The sequence below is a fragment of the Mus caroli genome, chromosome 2 (assembly GCF_900094665.2).
Source record: "Mus caroli chromosome 2, CAROLI_EIJ_v1.1, whole genome shotgun sequence".
NCBI classification, from domain to species: Eukaryota; Metazoa; Chordata; class Mammalia; order Rodentia; family Muridae; genus Mus; species Mus caroli.
Genome location: NC_034571.1, coordinates 24041744 through 24066481, shown reverse-complemented (window position 1 = coordinate 24066481; position 24738 = coordinate 24041744). Strand labels below are relative to the sequence as shown.

Below are 24738 nucleotides of genomic sequence, written 5' to 3'. Positions count from 1 at the left end.
GCCTTTGAACCAGACCCTGAGCATTGCTCAGAGGAGAAATGGCATGTGACGAAGGAGAGCCATGCTTCTGGCTTTCCCAACAAGTTCCTTCTAGAGCCCTCAGAGCCCAGGAAGCAGGTGTACTCATCTCCCAACCAGGGCCACCCTTGTCCTCTCTCCATTCTCCTATCCACTCGGTCATCTGCCCATTCATTCATTCATTCATTCATTCACAAATGTTTAGAGTGTGGGCCATGCCAGTGAAGGCCCAGCCAAGCCTCAGGCCACCACACTGCACTCTGCATGTGCAAGCTCACACATACCCTCTGCACCGACTCACCTTCTCCAGTAGCTGCCTCAGCTGTTTTGTGCGGGCATCCCGCGAACACATGGTCTGCTGGGGGGCGACCACCGTGCAGATACACCTGCCCTCACTGTCCTGGGCAGAGCTGTACACCTGCCAGCTCTCCTCGGGGTTGGTGGGCAACACCTGGAGAGGGGCAGGCAGGGAAGGGCACGAGGAGAGAAAGAGAGAATGTGAGGATGAGGGAGACCTGTACCCGGGTGCCGAGGGCTCAAGGAATTGGAGAGGAACGGTGCCTTAAAATGCATGTTCAACCCTGGGCGCTCAGAGTTTTGACCTCTAATCAAATTAATGCCGGGGGAGGTGGGAGGGGCCGCAGATGCACTAGGTTGGGTGAGGGGGCCATATACAAAACCAGTAGCTAATGGTTTAGGGAATCAGATACCCTCTTCTCCCAGCAAGATGCTGACGAGCCTTGATCTCCTGTTCCCTAACACTTGGAGACAAGCACAATTGTTATGAGTCCTGAGTCGGCACCTAAGAACTGAGAGCAGCAACCCTAGAGCTGTGTTGTCTCCGGAACAAACGCAGCCTGGCTAAGATGTTGATTTCCAACTCCATGAAGCTCCCCCACGCACTAGCCATTGGTGGATGTCAACAAATATATTGTATATATACAAATATATTGTAAGGGTCACCCTTAACCTCAGTCCTGAGGGTTTGCCCAAAGACCACCAAGGACCCAGAGCTGAGTGGCTGGATTCACCTTGCAGGCCTTCTATACCACCCGTGACCCTGACCTTCAGATGTACAGCAGGGGCAGAAGCCACCAAGGCTCCTGCATACACACCACCATGCCCCCTGCCCTCCAGCCACTGCAGCTTGCCCAGTCTCCAAGCCCTTCCCTGGCATCCTGCACTTCCCTGCTATTTTTAGATAAGGATGGGAAGAAGGTAGAGAAGCAGGTAATGTTATACTTCATTTCATTCATCCAACCCCAGCAGCTTAGGACACAAGCATCCAAAGTCCTTATCAGGGAAACTCACGGTGATATTTTCGTTTGGCATTTTTTTTTTTTTTTTTTGAGACAGGGTCTCATTATGCAGCTCTGAATGTCAGGGAACTCACTCTGTAGACCAGGCTGGCCTCAAACTCACAGAGACCCACCTGCCTCTGGGATTTAAGGAGTGGGACACCACTCCCAGCACCAGGTCACTAGAGAAACTCATTTTAAAACAACAGAGGCAGACCCAACAAGAGTGATTGGTGGTGGTGGTGGTGGTAGTGGTGATGGGTCACACCACCCAGATCTTGGGAGCAAACTGGAGGAAACGAGATTGGTCCCTCACCTATCCTTTCCACTGAGAAGGTTATGCCAGGGCCCCTTTCCAGTGGCCCCTGACTTAAGGGTGGTCTCAGCTCAGCCTGCTCCATCTATCATGGAAGTCAGCCTTATCCAGACCCTCCACCCAACCCTCAGCCATAGCTCCCCATCCGCAGGCTGCTGATGACATGGAGATTAGATTTCCGTGTCAGAGGCCAGTAGAGAGGGGTGGGTGAAGACAGATCGGCAGCTGGGTCCCGCCCAGCTCCTCTCAACCTCCTCCGGAGTGCACGCTTAGATCTTCCAACCGAGATGAGACCGGAAGGATCCCTTGGGATTTGGGGGGCTCAGGTGAGATCACAAGCTCTGGTCTTTTGCCTTGGGCCCCACTCTGCACCGATCCAGTCCGTCTTTTACAAAGTAGGGCGAGCTGAGTCCTGGCTGGACCTAGCCCATAAAGGGTTTTAAGCAGCACCTCCACCCCTTACTTGCTGAGTGACCTTGGCTAAGTCCCCAAGTCCCTAGCTTCAGTTTCCTAATCTTTGCAAAAAAGATTTCCTAATATTAGTGAACGAGGACTCTGGACTTTTGAACCCCTCCCACCATTACCAAAGCAGGTGTCCTCAAGCCCCTCCGGGGGACCGGGAGCAAGAAGCATCACCCTGAAACGCCAGAGTGCGAGTGGCGGCCGCAGCTGGAGCCGCTGCTTGGCTGCAGGGCAGAGGGTGGGCTCGTGACCCTGGCCCTTGTGACCCTCCCTCCCAGGGTGACCCCATCCTGTGCCGCACCGCCGGACCAGCCCGGGGCTCGACCCGAGAGGAGGCAGGAGGGAGGAGGGGCCGCGAGGGCTCAAGGCGGGCGCACTTACGCCGGTGCTGCGGTCCAGAGTCCCGCCGCTGGCGGCCGAAAGCCGAGTGGTATTGAGGCCCACCAGCGAGGGCAGCGTCTGGGACATCCAGTTGGTGATCATGGCCATGGTGCTTAGCACGACCCCGATCTTCAGCAGCGGCACCGACATCGCGCCTCGAGTGGCCTCCTGCGCCCGCGCCGCGTCGGCGCCGGCTCCCGCGCCCCGGGCAGCCTCAGGCGGCGGGCACCACGGCGGGCAGGGGCGCCCGGCCGCGTCCCCGCGCCCCCTCTGCCCGCCGCCGCCCGCCGGTCTCTGCCTCCCTGTGCGCACTGGCCATCGCCGCGCCGCCCCGGCGCCGGGAGGTGACCAGGCGGCCCTGCCCGGCGCGCGCTGCCTGCCCGCGCTGCCCGCCGCTGCAGCGTCCCCGCGCGCTCCGCTCTCGAGAAGGGCCACCGGGTTCTGAGCGCGGCGCGGGCTGTGCGCGGGGGCCGCGGCCGGGGGGCGGGGACAAGGCCGGGCGGCGGCCGACGCAATCTGCCCAGGAAATGGGTGGATTTTTCCTCGGAGCTCCGGCTCCGCGCCGCCCCCTGGCTGCAGGCAGCGAGATCTGCAAACCGGTCGGCCGAAGAGTTTGGGTCACCCAGGAGGACGGATAAAATGCCGCCACAAATCGTAAAAAAAAATTAAAACCTCAAGAATCTCGCATGGCACCCATCCACACACCCCCCTCCCCTGCTCTCTCGGTCAACCTCACGGCTCTGTCACGCCGAGGCCCGGCCTGCTTGTGGTCAAGGGTCTCCTCCCCTGCTGCTGGGCTTGCCTTCCCTGGTGGACTAAGTCCAGTCAGTTTGGGGTGTCTCCTGAGCCCCAGCAGGAAAGAGGAGCTTGGGTGGAGTCTCCAGTGTCAGCGAAGGAGTAAAGAGGTGGCTACAAAGTGAGAGACACTGTTGGGAACCTTGGACAACTACCTCAGGAGGGAACAGTTGGAAGTCCTGGGGGGGGGTACCCTGGGCTTGTGGGAGCAGGTTTAAACAGAGAGGGACTGGAGGGGGGCGGTATGCCTGCTGTGCACAGTAGAGGATGAAGGAGAGAGAGTGCGCCAACCTACCGTCAGGAGCTGCTGGAAGCATAGGGCTCAGGAGGAACTAGAGGGGCCACACCCATGATTGTGGGCTATAGTACATGCACGGGGGCGGGGTTAGAGTATCTGGCGTCTATGCTGTAGGCTTAGATGGACAGGGGTCCCTCGCAGGGACCCAGATCAGGGCCAGGCAAGCTTCAGCAGTATCTGTGCCAAGACTTGTAAGTCTCAGCACAACAGCACAGCCGGCAAACACAACTTCATAGTGCTTTTGACTTTGAAGCAGCCCTCTAAGCGGAGGAAAGCCAGCTTCTGCAGGCATTCCTCCAAGTTGTCCCAGTCCCGGGCAGGGAAAGCCAGCCTATTCGCAGCCCCCTACCCCTGCGCTCTTTCCCACCTGGTCAATTATAGACTCCCTAGATGAGGGTTTGGAAGAGATGTCAGAACAAAGGCAGGTCTCCTGAGGTCTGCCAAGAGGGATATGACATCTTCCGGGGGCTTGTCTCTCTGTGTTCAGTTCTCATTTGCAGAGAAAACTTCAACAGCCAAGATGACCCTGGCCCGAGTGCTGGGCGTGAGCCCTGCTGGCCCAAGAAGTCAATTTGAGCTGTTTCTCTGGTTAATGCATGGCATTCATTGGTGCCTCCAGTTTGGGTCAGATGCCAGCGAATTACAACTGTTAGGGAAGGGCGCCATCTCTCCGTGAAATCTGGTACTGCAGGCCAGTCACACCCAGTGGTCCTGATGGATGCAGCAGCCGGAGATGCAGAGCTCTCTGCCCTACATCCCCTGCCAGGCATTTTCTGAACAGAATCAGGGCCGTGGCTGTGTCTACTCACTTGCTTCCTACTACACAAAGGTAAGGAGCGCTTAATGTTTATAAACAATTTCAAATCCAGCCCAGTCCAGTCCTCAAAGTTCTCAAGGCATCTCAGGAGTCATACCTTTTATTGAATTCCTACTTAGTGCAAGATACACAGTACAACACACTCTAAGCTCTGTGTCAGATGCAGCATAGAGACCATAAGTGTCTTTGTTAGGCACACTCCATGGTCAAGCACCATTAAACCTTTCCTGCTCTCTAATGGGCAGAAGTCCCTCCCAGAGGTCAAGTGACCTTGAGGTCAAGGGGAGCTCTGCTATGAACTTGTATGAGACAGTGACCTAGCTAATGAGCTTTATTGAGACTCGGCTCTCTCATCTGTAAAATGGGCTTGACAATAGTAGCTTTCTCCTGTGATGTGTTAAGAGTGTAGGAATAAGACTGGCCCGCTCTAGTGACAGTCATTGTCACTTTTTCAAATGACAAATATGGGTTCAGCCAGCAACCTGTGCAAGGCAGGCTGCGGAGCTGGGCTTTGATATAAGGTGTGATGACCCTGAGCCCTCTGACACACCTCTGGAGCTGCTGTCAGTCAAATATCACAAGCAATGAAAGTATTTCCTCTTAAGGAGAGAGGTGGGATTTATAACCATATAGATATAGCCATATATCCATATAACTATAGTGGTTTCAAAGGGTTCCTGACTCTGCGTTAGGTGGGTGATTTCCACAGAACCCACAATTGCTGCCCTGAAATGGAGGAGCTTAACTTAGCTGGGCTTTGGAAAGGAAATGGAATTCAGAGAGTTTGAAACAGTGAAGCTTTGGTCTGGTCAAGTAGTCCCAGGAATGAGTCGGTAGCCTTTAGTACCACAGGCCAGGAACTGTCTCCCACCCTCACCACAACAGGTCACTGTGGAGTGACAAAGATTTGACCTCCAGCTCATACTTCTTCTAAGCCTATGTAGGGAGCCAGAGGTTCAAGGCTTCCCTAAGAAATGGCTGAGAAGCACTCAATGTAGTTGATCAACTCACATAGAATGCATCAGAGTGGAACTGGCTGTTGAGAACTAAGCTGACATCGAAGGGCAATCAGTAGGCCAGGTGGAAGGAAATTCTAACCCTACCCACACTGATACTTGTTGAAACTGGTCACCTCAGAATGTGTCTAAATTGACAGAGAACTGAAGAAACACACATCTGATCATTTCGAAATGCGATTGGAACAGAGGTGTACAGTGAATACAGAATTACCCTTTCAGCTCTAGCCCCACCCCCACTCCCAGAGCCTGCACACCTGCAGCCACACCTGAGCCTCTCACTTGAATCCAGGTCTCTCGACTTGCACCTGCATTTGTGTCTTTCCACATGTACCTGAACCTCTCCACTTGCATCCATACCTGAGCCCCTCTCATGTAAATTGAGCCTCTTCACTCATATCTGAGTCTTCCTGCTCTACCTGCTTCTGTGCGTCTCACCTTTATCAACACCTGAGTCTCCCTTACCTGAATCTGAATCTCTCCACGTGTATCCGAACCTCTCCACCTGCATCTGAGCCTCTCCACCTGGACCTGAGCCTCTCCACCTGTATCCCAATCTCTCCAACTGTACCCTAGCCTCTCTCACCTGTACCAAATTGCTCTGACTTTACCTGAGCTGAGAGGTTCAAGCTAATTTCTGCCTACTCTTCCAAGCCCAAAGCAAAGTCCTGCTCAGTCTTTTTACAGATTTGGCAGGAGGGTCTACTGTCCCTAAGGCATTTGTGAAGATCATCTGAAAGAGTTGGCATTAAGTGCCATTTGATTTAGTGTTCTGCACAGAACTCCCAGAAGTGATCCTTGGATTGTGGAAGAATACAGGCATTTACATTAAAGCATCCAAACTCAGGCCCCAATCTCTACCTGATTTTCTTTGAAGCAGGGGCTAGCCCACATTTGCCACTGAATAATCATCACAGTGACGGACTAGGTGCTGTGCCCAGACAGTCCTACAGATTTGGCATCCAGGATGTTACAGAATGGGTCCTCTCAAAAGCTTACAGGGGAGTGCTACCCCCAGCTCTGCCTGCACATGAGCTGCCTGGCTTTGGAAGATGAGCAGATTTGGCCTAGTGTGGAGAGACAGCCCATTCTCAGGGCAGAGACCATGAGCATGGTAGTGCCCCTGCCCCTGGTCATTCAAGACCAGTCTCCTGTAACCCACACAACTCTCATCCCGATGTCCCTGGGAATCAGTCAGAGCTCTCTGCAGCTCCTGCTCTTGTAGCTGGTACGGTCTCAGAAGGCCTGGGGTTCTGTTCCCTGTGTGATGAGTCACACTGCCAGATCTCTAGTCTCATGCCTTCTCCTTACCAGTCTTGGCTTAGAATTTGCACAGTTGTATCAACAACCGAGAAACAAGAACACTGACCTCCCTCCATAGCCTGAGTTCCTCAGCTCTGAAAGTGAGGGCCAAGTCTACAAGCTGGCGTAGGACACTTGCCCAGACACGTCCCTCCTGCCAGGGGCTAGCATTTGCTATGCAGAGGATGAGGGATGCTAAGGAATTACCTGGCAATGACAGGACCATGAAGGATAGGCATTCACAGTACACTAGCACCACCTCATCCCCTGAGAATGGAGGCCCCAGGGCAGGAGCCTGCTCAGGTGTCAGGGCCAGCAGTGACCACCTGGAGGGAAGCCGTTTCTAGTTCAGTTCTTGATGTTCCTTAGCCAAGGACAGTGCCACAAGACCAAGGCTGGATGACAGGGTGAAGTATAACAATGTCTGAGTGGCCCATTTCCAGATTGTTTAAGAAGAACAGGAGAGGGGGAAGAAAAGAGGGAAAGAAAACAACTGAAAGGAAGGAGAGAGAAGGGAGGTGGGGAGAGAGAGAGAGAGGAAGAGACAGAAGAGTAACAGAGACAAGAAGAGACTGAAATGGAGGGGCTAAAATAAAGACATGGAGAAATACAGAGATAGACAAACAGACGGGGATAGACATTGAACACAGAGAAAGGAAGATAGAGGCAAAGAGGCATATCGAGAGGGATGGAGAAAGAGAGGGACAGAGACAGAGAGGGACAGAGGCAGAGGGATGGCAGACAGACAGACAGGGCCAAGAGACTGATGGAAGCGTCCCCACGTGGAGCTCCTTCTGTCCCTGTCTTTCTCATCTTTCTCTGAGGCAGACAGAAATTTCTGGAAATAGGGAAATGATTGCACTTATCCCAGGACATTCTCTGAGCAGCCACAAAAGGCCCCATAGGTAGCCAGGTCATAAGTCTTCCACATGAGCCCATGGGTGTCCTCCAGAAGCACAGGGCTTTGGGAGCACGGATGGGTAGAGCTGTGCTCCCCACCTCAGCCTGGCTCCTCGCACTCTGGACCACCCAGAGGCCAAAGGTACATGACTGCCATTGCTGGCCTCTCTGAGCAGCCCTGGGGGGCTACTTGCATCTTGGTGCCCTTCTCTCTGCCTATATCATGGAAGTGATGGAGAGAGGGGCTGTCCTTCCCTGTGGCCTTGAGTGAGAAGGCAGAGGTTCCAGGTCTAGCCCAGCCATGGGCAAGAATCACATGGCAGCCACCAGGAGCCATTGAGTTTGGAATTTATCAGTAGAGCTAGCAAGACAGCTAATCCAGAGACCTGAGGTTTGTCCCAACTATTCATCTCCCAGTGACCAAGTGCCACACCCTCCTAGCAAAAGACTCCACGGCCCTCAGCTGTCCCTAAAATAGTGTCCCCCACTGATACCTGATCTTCTCTATTTCTGGCTCATTAGGTATGCGCTTGCTCTCTGTTCATCCAGAGAGCGAACTGCCATGCTGCTCCTTGGGTCTTAGCAGTGCCTCTGCCTCTCTCCAGCCTCTCTCACTAATGTCTGTGGGAAGGCTCAGCCCACATACCCGGAACTGTCCGGCAGAACTGGAGTCAAACCCCGGGAGTGGCACATCCCAGCGGACACCTTTCCCTTGAGGCTAACCTGCAGTTTCCGGGAGCTATAAAGACTCCATTTCCTCCTTCCCAGGAGAGAGGAGTTGCCATAGCTGAGGATGGGCTGACTTCTCTGGCAGCAGCACCTGACCTAGATGTGAATTAAACTATGCATGATTAGAGACAACACATTGACTGGGGGTGACCAGCAGGGAGTGGAGGAATATCGAGATGTCATAGGTCTCAGCAGCCGACCCTGATGCTGTCAGACTCTGGAGACCAAGCTCCTGCTTGCCAAGCTAGACTTTCTCTGAACCCTGTCCCCTCTGCTACATGGCAGCCCTCCGCTACAGAGCCAGAGCTGAGCTATGAAGATTCTCTGCTACCTCTAACAAAGATTCTGCTATCTTTGGAAAAAAAAAACTCCTGCCTATGAGTTTCTATGCCCCCGATAGGCACAGGACATTAGTCAAGCCTTCTCTGTGACTGCCACACACATCTGAATCACAAGAATAGATTCAGGCCAGGCAGTACCATGTAGGAGAGCAGGGGCAGCCATGTGATGGGTGGGTGGCTGGGTGTAAGGACTCACATACTAAAGGCACAATTGCTGGGAAAGCCTCTGTCCATTTCTTTCAGTTCTGCTATGCTGTCTAAACGTAACCAGTGCCCTGAGATGCACTGAGAAATACATCCGTGTTCTCCCTTTGACCCTCAGATACCACCAGGTATCACTCACAGCCAGTGGAGTGTTCCCTTCTCAGAGCCTGCAGGAGAGCCATTCTGTACCCCAGGGGCAGCTCTGAGCAATAATGTAAGTCCTCAGGGGTGAGATGTCCACTCAGACCACAGGATTGGATAGAATTGTTTTAGGTAAGTACGGTCACTACTGGGCAACTAATGAGAGATGCTAAGGAATTAGCATCCCCCACCCCGTGTGTGTGTGTGTGTGTGTGTGTGTGTGTGTGTGTGTGGTGTGTTAAGTGTGTTATAGAGAAAGGGTCTTATTCTGTAGCCCAAGCCTCAAACTCAAGGCAATCCTTCTGCCTCAGCCTCCTAAATACTGGATTGTAGGCATAAGCCACCACACCTGGCTTCAGACTTTATTTTGAGATGGGGTCTTGGGTATCCTAGACTGACTCCAAACTCACTATGCAGCTGACACCAAGCTTTGGAGCCTCCAGCCTTTACTCCTTCTCAGGTGTCCTCCACCAAGCTCAGGTTTAAGTGGTGCCAAGGGCAGAACTCAGAAGGGCTTGCATGCATGCCAGGCAAGTACACCACCAACCGAGCTATATTTTGGGATGTCAGTTCTGTAGAGCAAGAGATAGCTATGTTCATTTCTGTAAAGAAAACACTCTCACCAGCTGTCACCTGAGCTGTGGCCTCGAGCTTTAACCCAGGTACAGAGAACAGAAGATGGTCCGAGGCAGAGCACGTATTCCCGGGAAGCCTGAAACAAGGGTGGTCACTCAGACAGTGCTGATCCTTCTGAGGAGGCCCAGGTTATCCCTGCACTGCACAAACTGCACAGATCATGCAAGTGATGAGGCCACACCCACACAGAGATTGGGTGACTCTAGAGACCTGAACATAGGTGACATCTGTGGCTAGGTTCTACTTGAGACTCCTAGGATCTCAAGATTCTGCACAAATGCTAAAGAAGCTCAGGACTCTCGGCAACCCCTGGCATTGCTATGAGACTGAGGCAAGGAGCCCCAGCATGCATTATCAGACGTCCCTGGGTCTCGGCAGGTGAGAAGACTCAATGAGGGCTGAGCCTTATGGGAGGGCAGAAACCCTGACCATGGGGTTCAGACCCTGCATCCGTCCCCTTCGCTGCTTCCCCTTGAATGTCAGCATCTTGTCCTACAGCTACACCCACAGCTCTGCGCCACAGAGGTTGGTGTGACCCAGGGACACAGCAGGCACCTTCTCTCTCAGGTGCTTCACGACACAGAGCTGTTTATTTTTCTCTCTGTTTTAGCAGACACCTGAATTTCGGGTGTCAGACAGAGCTGGGGCTGAACCTCAGTGTCCTCATTTTAAGAACAAGGACAACCCCAGGCCACAGGGACACTGTGGTATGAAAAGCTCAGTTCCCCTATTTATGCCCGATGGAAGGATGACCCAGACTGTGTTAGCCCTCAGCAATGGCTGATCTACCCATACCCTGAGCTTCTCTAGCTGCAACAATGTGAAAAAGAGTAAAGGGGGAGGGGGAGGTCTTACTTTCCATCTCACACCTTCTGTTGGACTTCAGTGCTAACTTAGGTCACCCGGAGGTGGAACTAGCCAGTGGCTGCTGGTCTCTGCCAGTCTCACAGAAACAGCACCCACACCACACCCTCTTTCAAGGCTGCAAGCTGCTTCTCTCCCCATCAGGCCAGTTCAGGCTCACAGTTCCTCGAGCATCTAATTCAGTGTAAGTGGTAATTAGTTTTGTATCACCTTATGCGGTGATGCTAATACTGATTACAGGACCTGATAACTTTAATAGTAAATGCTACCCAAGGTAGACAACCACTAACTAGCTTTTGATTGTGGAGGGCTGAAGTGGGAACGGGAAGCAAATTGCTGCCTGTGAGAGGGGTTTACAGCACTCTGTCCATCTCCCCTGTCCCCATGTTCTCCAGCCTCCTTTTTAGCAAGGTAGGCAGGCCCGTGTATCTGAGTGCTGTGTCTTAGGAGCTGGGCACTTGTGTTCAGAGCTATCACCCACCCCTGAGTAGTACAAAGAGTGAGTTCTGAGATACTGTAGGAAAAGAGCCCAGTCCCACCTGGCTCCCTGTCACCCTTATCACACAGTCTGTGTGACCAAGACAGATGTGAGGGGAGGGCTGGGGAGATGAGCAAGGTGTCCATGGAACCCCCATGATGCAGGCTTCCTGGGATTCTGGGAGATGAAGTTAACAACTCCTGCTGTGGTTCTACAAGTCCCATCCACAGAACTACCCAGGTATGGCCCAGTGCCCTGTGTGGCCCAGGGCTTGTTATATCTGCAAGCACCTACAGTGACAGCCCACCAGACTCCAGGATCAAGTACACAGAAGTCAGTCAATAAAGACAGAAATGGAGCAACAAGCACGGTAATAGTAGGCATGAGGGAAGCTCTCTAAGCATTTACAGCTCTGGCCTCATGAGGATATCAGGGACACTGGATTGCTAGTGAAAGCCATGCCGAGCTGGGTGTGATGGCTAATGAGGAGCTGGCCCCCAGTAGTCACTGGAGCATGGGATACAGGAGAAGGGTTCTGGGCCCTTTGTCTACAGCAGCCTCTGCAGCCCCCTTTCCCTTCTCATCTTCCTCTTTGGGCTCACCCAGAAATGACTCTAGCACCCAGCTGGGATATTACCCTTCTTCCATTGACAGCTAGAGCACTTGGTGCAAGCCACTCTTGTGTTAAATGACATGGCAGAGCCTCAAATCTTCCCACAAAGGGTATTGCCTCAAATGACGGTGACAAGGACTTGGATTTGTGTGTCACCATAAGCTCAGATATGAAAGGGGCTAAATCCAACCAGTTGGTGGCCAAGGAAGGCTTGTTACAGAAAAGGGCCCCTGAGTGGAGCAGATGCAAGAATGGAACAGGCTGGCTGTGGACAGATAACAGAGAACTTGATGAGATCATCCCATTAATCTTCCTTCTAAAAAGAAGGTCAGGCTCAGAGAGGTAAAGACCTGACTCAGTGCTTACTTAGTGTGACTAGTAAGAACAACCTCCCTAGGTCAAGGTCACTGCTGCAGAGCTTCCCAGCCCTTACCGAACTCCCACAGATCAGGATTCTATCTAAGCCGAGGCTTGGGGTGGGCTGTGTGTAGGCCTGGAGACCAGGGAGCCCTAGTCATGCCCCCAACCCAGGACTACAATAAACAACCCAGTGCCCCACTGGGAGGCCCAGGATGGTGTCACCGACGCTAGCCTCAAAGAGCACCGATGTCATCTTTTTATTAAAAACCACAGAACAAAGCCACACCAAGAAGCCTTCTGTCTGAGGACAAAGTTCAGGAGGGCTACGGCTTTGCATGGCACAAACTGTCACTCAGTACTTGGCATTTGATTGAATGGATCAGCTTGAGCCAGTTGCTGGGAGAACAGATGGCCCAGCACGTGCTCCATGCCCCCACCTGCCTCCCGAGATCCTGCAGGCAGCCTTCATTATGGGCTGGGCTGGCCTATCCATCCCCAGCTGGTTCCCATGCCCACCTGTACCGGTCTACACTCACCATCCTGGGATCTTATGTCCCCACTGTTTGCAAGAGCTGAAAGCAAATGTGGCTATGAGGAACACTTCCTCTGTGGCTGTGAGGAGCACCTCCCCTGGCCTGGATGGAGGTGGAAGAACAAATGTGGCTGTGAGGAGCACCTCCCCTGGCCTGGATGGAGGTGGAAGACAGATGCTTTCTGAGGCCCAAAGGTGTCTGAGTGTTTCTTGTCACAGTAGGATTAAACAACAGATTTCCAGGCATGGATATCCTAAGGGACCAACTGACTCAGTGCAGCCCAGCCTACCATCTCAAGCTGTCACTACTGACTGTGAAAGCCACCTGTCCCCATCCCAATGGGGCCCCTGACCGCATAACCCAGGCAGAGAGAACTGAGCCTTCCTAGACTCAATGTGGTTGGATGATTTGAGAGCTCTTGGTTCATGAGATTTGGACCTGAAATCCCATCACTGTCAAGGTGACAGGTTTCCCAGTCAAGGTTCTACAAAGAAGACTTTCAGGGGCTCTGTTCGGAGAGGTGAGGAACCTCAGAGCTCAGATTCTAAGAAAGAACCTTCCAGGCAAGCAAGTCACAACTTCATTGCCTCTTAAACACTGGCTTGGGGCCTCGGGAGCTGGCCACGGTCCTGAAGGCAGCTCGCAGGGAGGGAGACCTTTCTGGAGCCCAGAGGTGAGGTTCCTGAGTGTGCTGGGGTCTGTTGAAGGGCCTTGCTGGAGCGAATGCTCTGCTAGGACAAATGGGCAAACACCATCATAGAGACAAAGCGTCTAACTGAAGTTGAACTAAGTTTTCTCCCCATAACAGCAGATCTTTGAAAAGACAGGTAGGGGATTTAGGAAGGAAAAGCCTCTTGCGATTGGACAATTGAGATGTAGAGGTTCTCAGAAGGGGGTGGGGGGAGTCATTAGGGCTAAAGGGTCTATGAGGAGAGTCACCTCCAAGACCACCCAGGGCCAGCTGTCTTTATGCCAAGATGTGATGGAAAAAGGCACTGCCCTTTGTAAGGCTGGCACTCTGCTAAGCAAGATCTGTGTGGCTCTTTTTGGCACACAGGTGTATGTGGTGTGCATGGTGTGTGTGTGTGTGTGTGTGTGTGTGTGTGTGTTCATCCATCCATGCATGCACCATGCCCAGTCAGCACCCTCCTCCATGCTTTCTCCAGACGGACCAAGGAAACTCCCATTCCAGAGTTCCACAAAGACCCTCTCTAGGGCTAACTGGATGGCAGTCCAGGAAGCTCCAGGCAAGAGTCACAAAGGGCGAGTGGGGGACAACAAATTCCACTGTCCGGTCGAGTTTGAACTGTGTGTCCTGGACATAGGCAGCTAAGCCTGCAAGGGCTTCCTTGAACAAGGGAAGCTCACTCTGAGTCTTCTGCCTGTGGTCTCCCAACTGCTTTCTGGTCTCTCCTCTTTCTTTTGTTTCCTCTTTTATTCTGAGAGATGGACAGAGGGAGGCAGGGAGGGTCCAGGCACCTGAGGTTGGGACTAAAAGGTGGGCTGCCCATCAACATCCTGGACTTTTGACTGCCAAGAGTTGGGGGGGGGTTCTTAACTCAGACACAAAGGGCATTTTAATGTCACTCTTAAGCAGCCCAAAAGCTGGCAGACTCTTCCCTGCCAGCCTGAACACCCTAGTAGCAAAGCGGCCTCCCAGCTGGGAGCGCACAGCCTCCCAAGCTGCAATTTTAAAATGGAGAATACCCTCTCAGACACACACTCCGGTCGGTACATTGTTCTGGGCAGATGAGCACTGGGCATCTCCAGCCTTCCCACATGCATACAGCGCATCACTGGTGTCTCTAGTTGCATGTGGTCACAGTCCCCAAATCCTCCACAGCCAGCCAACAATGCACCCGAGTGCCTTGCAGCTGCCCTTCCAGGGCTTAGTGGCACCATGCCCACCGCGCAGAGGGTAGCATTGTTCCCAAAGGGACAGTCGAGCCACGGAGGGGGGTGTGTTGGGAGGCAGGAGTTAGGTACCTCCACTGGCAAGAATGCCTAGGGGCTTGGCTGTCGCCTCTGTGTTCCCTACTAGATGACAAACCCAGGAAAGGAAGCCCCCAGTTTGCCCTCTGAACTTCTCGGGAGTGGGGAGGTGGTCTTGGGAGAGGGGATGCTGTAACCCTCTTATCCAGAGCTGGGGGAAACCAGTATCTATCATTCTGCACCCCTCCCTCAAGCCCGGGGCGGGCCGGCACTCCAGTCCCCTCCTCAGTCCCAACCCCGGGGACAGCTCCCCGACTTTGCCCGGCTCACGGTGGCCCTGGCAGAGGAAAATGGCGTTGGTCACACGTACTTGGGTGAGTTCGGTGCCCATCACCAGGAGGACCAGGAGGCTGAGGAGCTTCCGGGCCGGTTGCATGTCTCACGGCCACTCCGACGACCTGGCGTGCGGGGCCTGGGTGCTGGCGACCGGCGGCTGCGGGGATGTGAACGCGCTCCCGGCTGGGGTTGGGGCTGGGGCTCCGGCCGCGGCTCGGGCTCCGGCGGCGCCTGCTCAGCAGCCGGGGCGGGCGGCGCGCGGGCTGTGCTGCGCTGAGCCTCCGCTCTGCATATTTATGGTCCCGGTTCCGGCGCGACTGCCTCTCGGGCAGGGCTGGGCTGGCGGGGCGGGGGCTGCGCTTGCTTTCCCTGCGCGCCAGGCGGGTCCCCGCGCGCCCGGGCTCGGCGGAGAGGCGCGCCCTGCGGAGCTCGGCGGCGCGCCCGGGCTGCAGCGGTGCCAAAAGTTTGCTCGGTGAGGGGCACTGGCGGGGGCGGCGCCGAGGGACCCGTGCGCCTTGCTTGCCCGGGGAAGGGAGGAGGGAGGGCGGCGGCCGGCGAGGAGGCAGGCTGGGACAGGATGTGACATCAAAAAGGCGGGGGAAATTGAACTGAGCCAGACAAGTCTATCCTGGCCAGTCTTAGACCAAGGGGAACTCAGGGACCCACTCTGGAGACTCAGCCAGGGACCGCTGAGTGGTGACAGGATGGCACCGGGAAAGTACCCAAAGAGGAGGTGTCTAGAATGGGTGGAGTGACATCCTCAGAGACAAGGTCCCATAAGATTATCTGCACAGGTCCCTCCTAGATGGCCCTTAAGGATCAGGGTGACAAAGATGTTGAAACATGGAGGGGAAGTCAGGTCACCTGAGACGGGAAAAGGCCTTTCCCATTCCTCTAGGGTGGTTGGCTAGGGGCTGAAGCGTGCGCAGGGAAAGGTGCTGTGTTCCATACCCAGGTGGGGTATGTTGGTGTGTGTGGCACCCACAGAGGTGGTTATACATATGTTGTGGTGTCTGTCTTCAGGTTGTCACTCTCTTTACCCCACAAACCTATGATCAGGAGAGGAGTACCAAAGAGGGTCCAGAAAAGAATCCTCCAGTGGGTTCGGGGCAACTAAACCCCTGTGGGCCTTACCTGTCCTGGCCCTGGAGTCCCCCAGCTAGGGTGGAGATACCCTTTTCTCGTACCCAAAGCCTTAGACTGTAGGGGGCTTGTCTCAGGGCCAGGCTTGTCTTCCATTTAAATTGTACACTTTGAGGGAGGAGTTCCCAAGCTGTTTGCCGAGAAGCCTAGCTGCCGAAGGCTTTGGAATCATCTCAGATGATTTGTTCCCATTGTTTTGCTTTCAGTCTTAGGAAAATGAACTCTATAAAGAAAATCCCCAATAGCAAATAGCAGAGCAGTGAGGGAATGTGGCTCCATGCTTCTATGTCACAAGAGAGGATAAGGAGTGGGCTGGGGTGGGTAAGGTAGGTGGGAGGGATTGGGGGGACTGTGGTGTGGGACCCAGGGAGTTCCAAGCAAGATGGGGTGTGACTTTCTGTGTGGGTTTCAAGAGGGGCTTTGCAAGGACCAGTTCAAACCCCAGGGAACAGACTAGAGGGAAACAGGCCTGGTCTATGCTTTGGAGCATGAGTGGGCCACAAGGTGGCCTCTTTTAGATCCAGTGGCACAAAAGTGGTGTCATTTAACATCATTCCTTCTGTGGCTGGGCGAGGCTCATCCCCATGGTAGCTAGCACCTAGCAAATGTCTTTCCTTGTCACTGTAGAGAAGTGTTTCATTGGGTGTGGCTATGAGGATGGGCGTGGCTATGTGAGTGGGCATGGCTATGAGGATGGGCGTGGCTATGTGAGTGGGCATGGCTATGAGGGTGGACCTTGTTTCTCTGTGTACTTGTTCAGGGATTATTCACGTTTGGGTGTTTCTCTTCTTGACTCTTGCAGAAAGCTTTGAGTGTAAACACCTGTCTTTGGTGCAGTCTTCAATTTTGAAGAGAAATGGGCCAGATGGTTGTGCAATTTGAAAAGTAAAGGTGAGCTGAGGTGATGGTTCAGTTTGCAAAGCACTTGATGCTGTTGGAACAGGACGACCTGAGTTTGGATTCCCAGCATGCTTCTAAGAAGCTGGGCATACCTGTAGTCCAGTGCTATGGAGGCAGAGTCAAGGGGGTCCCTCAGTTTGATGGTCTGTCAATGAGAGCTCCAGGTTCAATGAGAGGCCCTGCCTTAAAAGTTGGAGAGCAGGAGATGGAGATAGCTAATGTTATCTATACATACATCCTACACAGACAAAGTCCACACACACAGACACACGTACATGCACATGTGCACACACATGCATGTAGACATGCACACATAAGCACACACATACACATACATATATGTCCACATCCACACTCACAAACACACATGTACATGTGCACACACACATGCACGCATGCAAGCATGTGTGCACAGGCACACACTCATGCACGCTTGCACACACACACACAGGACAGGAGAGAGATTAGATGTTACCAGGACTAAAGGGAGAGAAGTAAGGAATGATTACTGAGAACAAAGTCAAGTTTGAGGTTTTGAATGAGAAAGATTTTGAAGATGGAGGGAGGGAATGACTGGACAGATTGGTGACTTACTTGTGTTGCTAAATTAGACACTTAAATGTTACATATTGGACATATTCTTATCCCAATAAAAATACAATAATTTAATAGACCCCAAACCTTTGACTTGATCACTTCAGGTTTATTTTTATTTATGTGTACGTGTGCATGAATGTGTGTGTCTGTGTGTGTGAGTGAGTGTGAATGTGTGTACCATGTATGAGAGTCCCCACAGAGGCTAGAAAAGGGTACTGGTTCCCCTGGGGCTGGAGTCACACAGGTGACTGTGATCCCCCTGGTGTGGGCACTGAGAACTGAACACAGGTCTCCTGGAAGAACAGCAAGTACTGTAAATGGGAGAAAATTGTGGAGTCGGCATTAGTGTTGGATAAAACTGTTTTTTTTTTTTTTTTTGAGTTACTTACATTGTATAGAGGAATACGTCAATGATAGAGCATGCACAGGGCCCTGAGTTCTGTCACAGAAACACACACACACACACACTCCTCCTCCCCCAAACCTAAACATAGTCATTATTGCACAACTTTAAAAAAATATGTAATACAACGAAGAAAACATCAAGAAAGCCCACCCCTGGGACCACTGAGGTAGCACTCTGTCCCTGCATGTTCATTCTCTCATGCATATAAACAGATAATTGAGAATCTGTTGTCTTTACAGCCACCTAGCCTGGCTTCTGATCCAAGTCTGCCTCTCAGGAGCTGCTGTGATTCTGGCTGGTCATCCCTAGGTGTCCCTCCCATCCCTGTCAATAGAGTGATGATCAGTCCGCCACTCTGTGCCAACCTAGTGGAGCAAAGACACTGGTGAGCGTCAAACACAGCCCTGCCTGGCACTCAGGGATGGCTTGAAACGGGAGAAGAGAGTGAGATTGTCACTTGGCCATTCAGTCTGGAAACTGCGTCCCGTGGCACAATGGTGTGCTGTTTGTCTACAACACAGACACGTTTTTCTTGGATAGCTTATTTTCTTGCTTATTTTAATCAATGTTTCTGGTTTTGTTTATTTTAATTTTAAATTTTTATTTGTATTATTTGTAATAATACGTGTCTGTGCAGGAGAGCATGGGAGTACCCGCTGGAGACCAGAAGAGGGTGTCAGATCTCTAAGACTTATGGGTGGTTGTGCGCCACCTGGGAAGGTTGCTGGGAGCCTAACCCCAGGCCTCTGAAAGAGTAGAACTGCTCTTAACAGTTGAGTCTCTCTAGTCTTATTTTAATTTGTGAATTTTTAAAAAAAATTTTAATTGATGCATAATACGTGCATTTCCTCCCACATACTTCCAGTCAAATCGCCTCTAGATTGTTGCTAATACTCAGTGTAATGTAAAACTGTATAAACAGTTATTATATGTATCATTTAGCTCACTTCTGCAGCCTCCCATTCCTGCAAGCTATTTTCCATCTGTGGACTTGGGGACCTGCAGACCCAGAGGCCAACCGCATTACACTGTAGCTGAATATAAAGCCAGGACAGAGTTACCCAGAGCCAACGTCACTGGCTACCCTGGAGTTCGTCATCATGGGGAAAGATCTATGGAGATGGCATCCTACGTGCTCACTTGGACCATCACCTGTGTTGAAGGCTAGCAGCTAGTGTGCTTAGTTCCTCCTCCTTCTGGCCTCCAGTGTTCCACTCCTGCCCCTCCTCTAACCTTGTACTTTTGTTGCTTGGCTCAGTTTCTGTGTTGGGGTGGAAGCAGGGTCCTCCAGGTTGCCACACCTTATGCAACTCTCTGGGCACAAGGCTTTCCTGTCTGGAAAGGTGTAGGTCCAAGGACTACCGTGTCAGGCAGACCCAACCTTTCTGTGCCAGCCTTGAAACCCTGAGCTGTCTCAGACACGACTCAGTGGTTCCCAGCCACCAGGGTTACCGAGCACTGGACTGGCTTGGTCCGCCCCACTTCCTAGCTTCCTAACTACCTCACCCGCTGTCTTTCTGATGGACCAGCCAGCTTTCCTGGTGTGTCTCCTCAGGACACCCAGAGAATCGATATGTTTTGTACTCCTTTAAGCCAGGCTTCCTGCTACCACTGAGCCTCGTTATAACGTGACAGTGTGTTACCAAGGCAACAGCACTAACTCCCTGTCCTCTCTTTGAATTTCCTAACAAATGGGGCCTGAAACCTCCCCAGCTGTCCAGCTTCGATGTATCCTGCCACCAGAGCCAAGACCAGAGCCTTCAGATGGCCAGCTTCCCACTAACGTGGTGCAATTGAGCTGGGTACCCCATGCAATCTGCTATCCCAGGTCTCTGCACTGTGTCCTCTGACCAAGCTTGTTGAGTGGCGTCTCATGAATGACATTTGCTTATTGGGAATGCACTATTTGACAGGCACTGTGTCTAGGGCAGTCTGGAGAGAGGGCCAATGGCAGACTCATACCAAGGACAACATCTTGAGCATTATGACCAGTTGTTTCTATCTGGAAGCCATCAGAGAATGATGTGGTGTCTGCATTCATTCTTGTGTGTCCTGTGCTGTTACTGCAGGATTGACAGTTTCAGTCACGAAGACTCAGCCCATCACCCCAATTTGCAATCCTTAGCCCTTCTTCTGGGTGGGACATGAAGCAATAATAACCTTTGTGCTCCTATTAAGCCCTCGGCCTGAGGGAGGCCTGGGATGCTGCCATTCTTCTGAGCCTCTGTACTCTTCTCGTCCCACCCAGCGATGGCACAGCAAGCCCTGGCTAATCTCCATCTTTCTTGTCCTGATCATATCAGCTGTGTTAAGCTCAGCTTCCCACCCACCATCCCCTGCTTACAGACAGCAGAGCAGGCAGGAAGCCCACTTTGATGTCCTGGCTTCCTAACTCAGGGAGCTCAGGGGCTCCTAGAAATCACTCAACCCTCCTTCTCACTGACGTCCACCTCATCCGTCCCAACTCTGTGTTCTTTCTACTGTGGGGAAAACTAACTGAGAGCCCTCTGGGGAGCCTGATGCCCTGCTCTATCTCCAATCTGATCACAAGCAAGGTCTTCCTCCACTTCCTCCTTAGTGAACCAACCTTTTGTCTCTGTGAACCTGTCCTCCACTTCTATCAGCACTAACTCATAGCCTGCCTTCAGCACAGAGTCCGCTTTTCCTGCCAACACCAGCCATGTTCATTCACCTCTTAGTGCCTTGTGCGGAGCTACTGGTCATCGCAGACTGAGTCTGTTGCCACTCCTTTGTTCTTGTTGGTGGCATGTCTTGCTCCTCAGGTGGCTCTGGACAAGGTTACCAGTGATGTTCACAATCTAGCAATGGCTTTATCAGTAGTGTCTCCACAGTGGCCACACCTATTCCATGGAACCATGACTGCTTCTGGCCTGGACATAGCTTTCCCTTCTATACCCTCAGGTCCTCTTAGCCCTTCCCCTTGTGGTCTCACCAACCAGTCATCTTTAAAGATTGAGGTGCTCCCTGCGGATACTCCTCCCTCCCCTCAGCACCTACATCCTCTCACACGTGCACAGTCTCTTCCATGAGTTATGTGCACAGTTGGCCTGCAGTTGGCAGCTCTCTTGGACTAAACTCCCAGGTCTTCAGCCCACCAAGTTGACTCTGCTCTGCTCTTTCCCATTCCCATCAACAGTGAGTTTGTTCTTCCTGTTCCGGGAACTAGGCTTACTGGGCTCAGCTTGGCTCCCAGAGTCCTCACATCCAGCCCAGCAGCAGATCCTGTGACTTGATCACCCAACTACCCAGAGTTACAGCCACAGCCACCCACTTCCTGGTCTTCATATTTTTTTAAAAAAAGATTTATTCATTTATTTTTCTGTTTGTCTTCTTGTTGTTGTAGTTGTCTTTTAAATCAGGGTTTCCCTGTGTAGAGCTGGCTGTCCTAAAACTCACTCTATGATAAAGTTGATCCCCCAGCTCAGAGATGTACCTGCCTCAGCCTTCGAGGTGCTGGGATTACAGTGCATGCCATCACACCTGGCTTTTTTCTTACTTACTTAAGACTGTGCAGGTGTGTGGTGGTTTGTATATGCTTGGCTCAGGGAATGGCACTATTAGGAGGTGTGGCCTTGTTGGAGGAAGTGTGTCATTGTGGGGATGGGCTTTGAGACCTTCCTCCTAGCTGCTTGCAAGACAGTTTTCTCCTGTTTGCTTTTGGTACAAGATGTAGAACTCTCAGCTCCCCCAGCACCATGCCTGATTGGACGCTGCCATGCTTCCTGCTATGATAACGGGCTGAATCTCAGAACCTGTAAGCCAGTTCCAATTAAATGTTGCCCTTATAAGAGTTGCCTTGGTCATGGTGTTTCATTACAGCAATGGGAATCCTAAGACATCTAGTCACTCGCTTGCTTTGTTTGTTTGTTTGGTTGGTTTTCCTATCTTACAGTCACCTTTGTCCCTCGCCGGGACCCTTTGGTTCAGATCCTCAATGGCTTCCTTCAGACCGCAGGTTAGATGTTTCCTTGTTGGGAAGTTCTCTTTGCTTTTTTGTCAGCATGACACAGGCTTGGGTGTCATTAGACTGGCCTGTAGGCACGTCTGTGGGGCATTTTCTTGATTAATGATTGATGCAAAAGGGCCCAGCCCACTATGTGTCATGGGTTGGATAAGAAAAACAAAAGAAAGAAACTAACAAAACTGACCAAATCAATAACAGTGTCCCGCCATGGCCTCTGCTTCCGTTCCTGCCTCCAGGGTCCTGCCTTGGCTTCCCTTAGTGATGGCCTGGATCAGGGTGGTTAAGTAAATTAACCATTTTCTCTCTCAGTTCCTTCTGCTCATGATTATTACAGCAATAGAAATAAAGCTAGGACCTCAGGGCAAGAGAGTCATGGCCGCCTTGAGCCTCTTCATTTGTTTGCTTAGCATTCTGTACTGCCTGATGTGAGGCTCTCCTCCATCAGCTGCCTGAAGGCTGAGTGGCCAGGCCTGCATGCTAGAGGATGCTTAGTGTTCTCCAGAGACATGTCCGTCCTGCCTCCTTCACTGCCTGGTGCCCATGCTTGTGACCATTTCACTCCATACTTCACACCCTCAGCCTCTCCCTCTGCAAGGCATCTGGGTGTCAAATAGCCTTTGCCTCTCCGTCTCGAGGATGTTTGTATTTCCATTTAGGGCCCATGTCCCATGCAGTGGTCTGGTTGGGGTGGCTGTGAGGCTTGGCGGCTTAGTGGGGGAAGGGGGGAAGCAAGACTGGACACACAGATACTGAGACACACACACACACACGAGAGAGAGAGAGAGAGAGAGAGAGAGAGAGAGAACATGAGAACATGGAGACAAACATAGAGAGACAGATCAGAGACACATGATGCAGAGACAGACAGAGAAAGACAGAGACATAAACAGAGAAAGACAGACAGGGGGACAGACACAGAGACAGACATAGAGAGAGATAGACACACAAGACATAAAGAGACAAAACAGACAGTAAGACAGACAGAGACAAAGATAGACAGACAGGGACACGGGCACAGAGATAGAGAGAGAGGTAGACACACAAGACAGAGAGACAACACAGACATGGAAAGAGACAAGACAGGGACACAGAGACAGAGACAAAGACAGACATAGACAAATCAGAGACATAATACACAGAGCCAGAGATAGACAAAGACAGAAAGACATGGTGACAGAGACACAAGTAGAGAGACACACAGAGACTGTGGTGAAACAGAGGCAAAACCACAGACATAGACAGAAAGGAGAGACAGCGAGACAGAGGCACAATGGGACAGGAAAGGGGTTTGAGATGAAGATGGTGACTATGGGGCCAGAGTGTATGATCTGTGAATTCTGCTCTTGTGAGAATGCAGACTCGGGGCTCAGCTGGGTGGGGGAGGAGGGGTCTGGCTTTCATGTTGGGTCTCTGCTCCTCAGGAGAGAGTGGGGACTTGAAGTGAGGGAGGACATCATCCTGGAGCCACCAAGTTGGCTGATGTGAGGGGTGACCATTCCTGGGGGCCAGTAGAGCGTCAGAAGGATGTGGAGTGTATTACAGGTTCTGATGGAGGTCGGGGCTGGGCTGCTACAGTAGCCAGTTGGGTCACATGCATTGGCTTGAGGCTCTGCTTGGATAATGGGGAGAGACAGCAAGAGAAACAGGGCAGGGAGGAGGCCAAGTCAGGTTCATCTGATTTCTGACTTCTTTCTGACTCTGTTCCCAGAGAAAGGGTTAGGGTTAGGGTTAGGATTAGGGCTAGGGTTAGGGTTGGGGCTAGAGGGTTAGGGCTAGAGGGTTAGGGTTAGAGGGTTGGGGTTAGGGTTAGGTTTCCGGCTAGAGGGTTAGGGTTAGGGTTAGAGGGTTAGGGTTGGGGTTAGGGCTAGAGGGTTAAAGTTAGGGCTAGAGGGTTAGGGCTTGAGAGTTAGGATTAGGGTTAAGGTTAGGGCTAGAGGGTTGGGGTTGGGGTTAGGGTTGGGGCTAGAGGGTTAGGGTTAGGGTTAAGATTAGGGTTGGGGTTAGTAAGGAGGCTCTGAGCAGGATTCCCTGTGTGATGTTGGCCCATTCTTGTGTAACCTAGAGGTTCAGTGTACATGGAGATGAATTGGAAGTTTGCTCAGCAATGAGCCCCCTTTACTCAGGCATCAACCAAGATCAGAAGTCTCCATAGGTCATGCCACATAGACCAGCTTTGAGCCATTTATTTTCTGAGAATGGACAGGATAGGCACCCAAGAGAGAGGGACCTTCATGAATCCCACTAAATCCAAAACTACAGAGAAGCCAAGATCAGAGAAAGTTGCTCAGGACATACTTGACACTGTCACTAGACAGACTCAGTGGGCTCCTGTGGCTGGCTTCATGATCAACAGGCAGGGCAGAATGGCTCAATATCCCGAGCAGAGGCCTAGAGCCTCATTACACAGTGAAACACTTCTACTTCTCCACATCAAATCAGAGTCGGACACTCTGATGTCACCTTTGTCTCCACTTGGTGGCCCTGCCTGGGAGCACAGACTGCCTGCAGGAGGCAGACAGGTTCTGGGGATGCCCACAGTGGGTCTTCTAGGTTGCACGTTTTTCTGGGTGTGAGGAGCAGGAAGGAGACGAGGGTCATGGATCACAGTCTCAGGACTCTGTGCATTTGGCACCTTTGCGGGACACATATCTTCACTTCTATATTTGAGCACACCATCTCCACCTTCTTCAGCTGAAGAAGCAGAAGCTCCAAAGTGTGAAGTCTGTCTCAGGTTGTGGCAGAGCCTGGTTCTGCAGGCTTCCAAGGCTCACATTCTTTCCTGGCCTATGGTGCCTCACTTTGATTGGCCATTTCCCTACCAGGGCAGGACAGCAGGTCTGAACCCCACTCCCAGTTGTGAGTTATCAGGGTGCAGGAAGAGTTGGGAGCAAGTTGCTCCACTGAACATCAGCTTGTGCCAGGCTCCGGGCTAAGCTC

General features: G+C 52.2%; 1 protein-coding gene across 4 annotated transcripts in view; it reads right to left on the bottom strand.

Annotated features, from left to right (window-relative positions):
* Olfm1 (olfactomedin 1) overlaps window positions 1-15270 on the bottom strand; it is a 37709-nt gene extending 22439 nt beyond the window's left edge. For 2 of the 4 annotated variants that reach the window (XM_029474395.1, XM_021184415.2), the window contains exons 1-2: window positions 14805-15270; window positions 320-469 (exon numbers count right to left, since the gene is read on the bottom strand). In XM_029474395.1, the coding sequence (XP_029330255.1) occupies window positions 320-469; window positions 14805-14870 (216 nt within the window). In that variant the 5' untranslated portion in view covers window positions 14871-15270. Of the gene's footprint in view, window positions 1-319; window positions 470-2475; window positions 2894-14804 lie in introns of those variants that run through there. The other 2 variants (XM_021184403.1, XM_021184408.2) reach the window with 1 other exon arrangement.
* Window positions 15271-24738: the final 9468 nt, after the last annotated feature.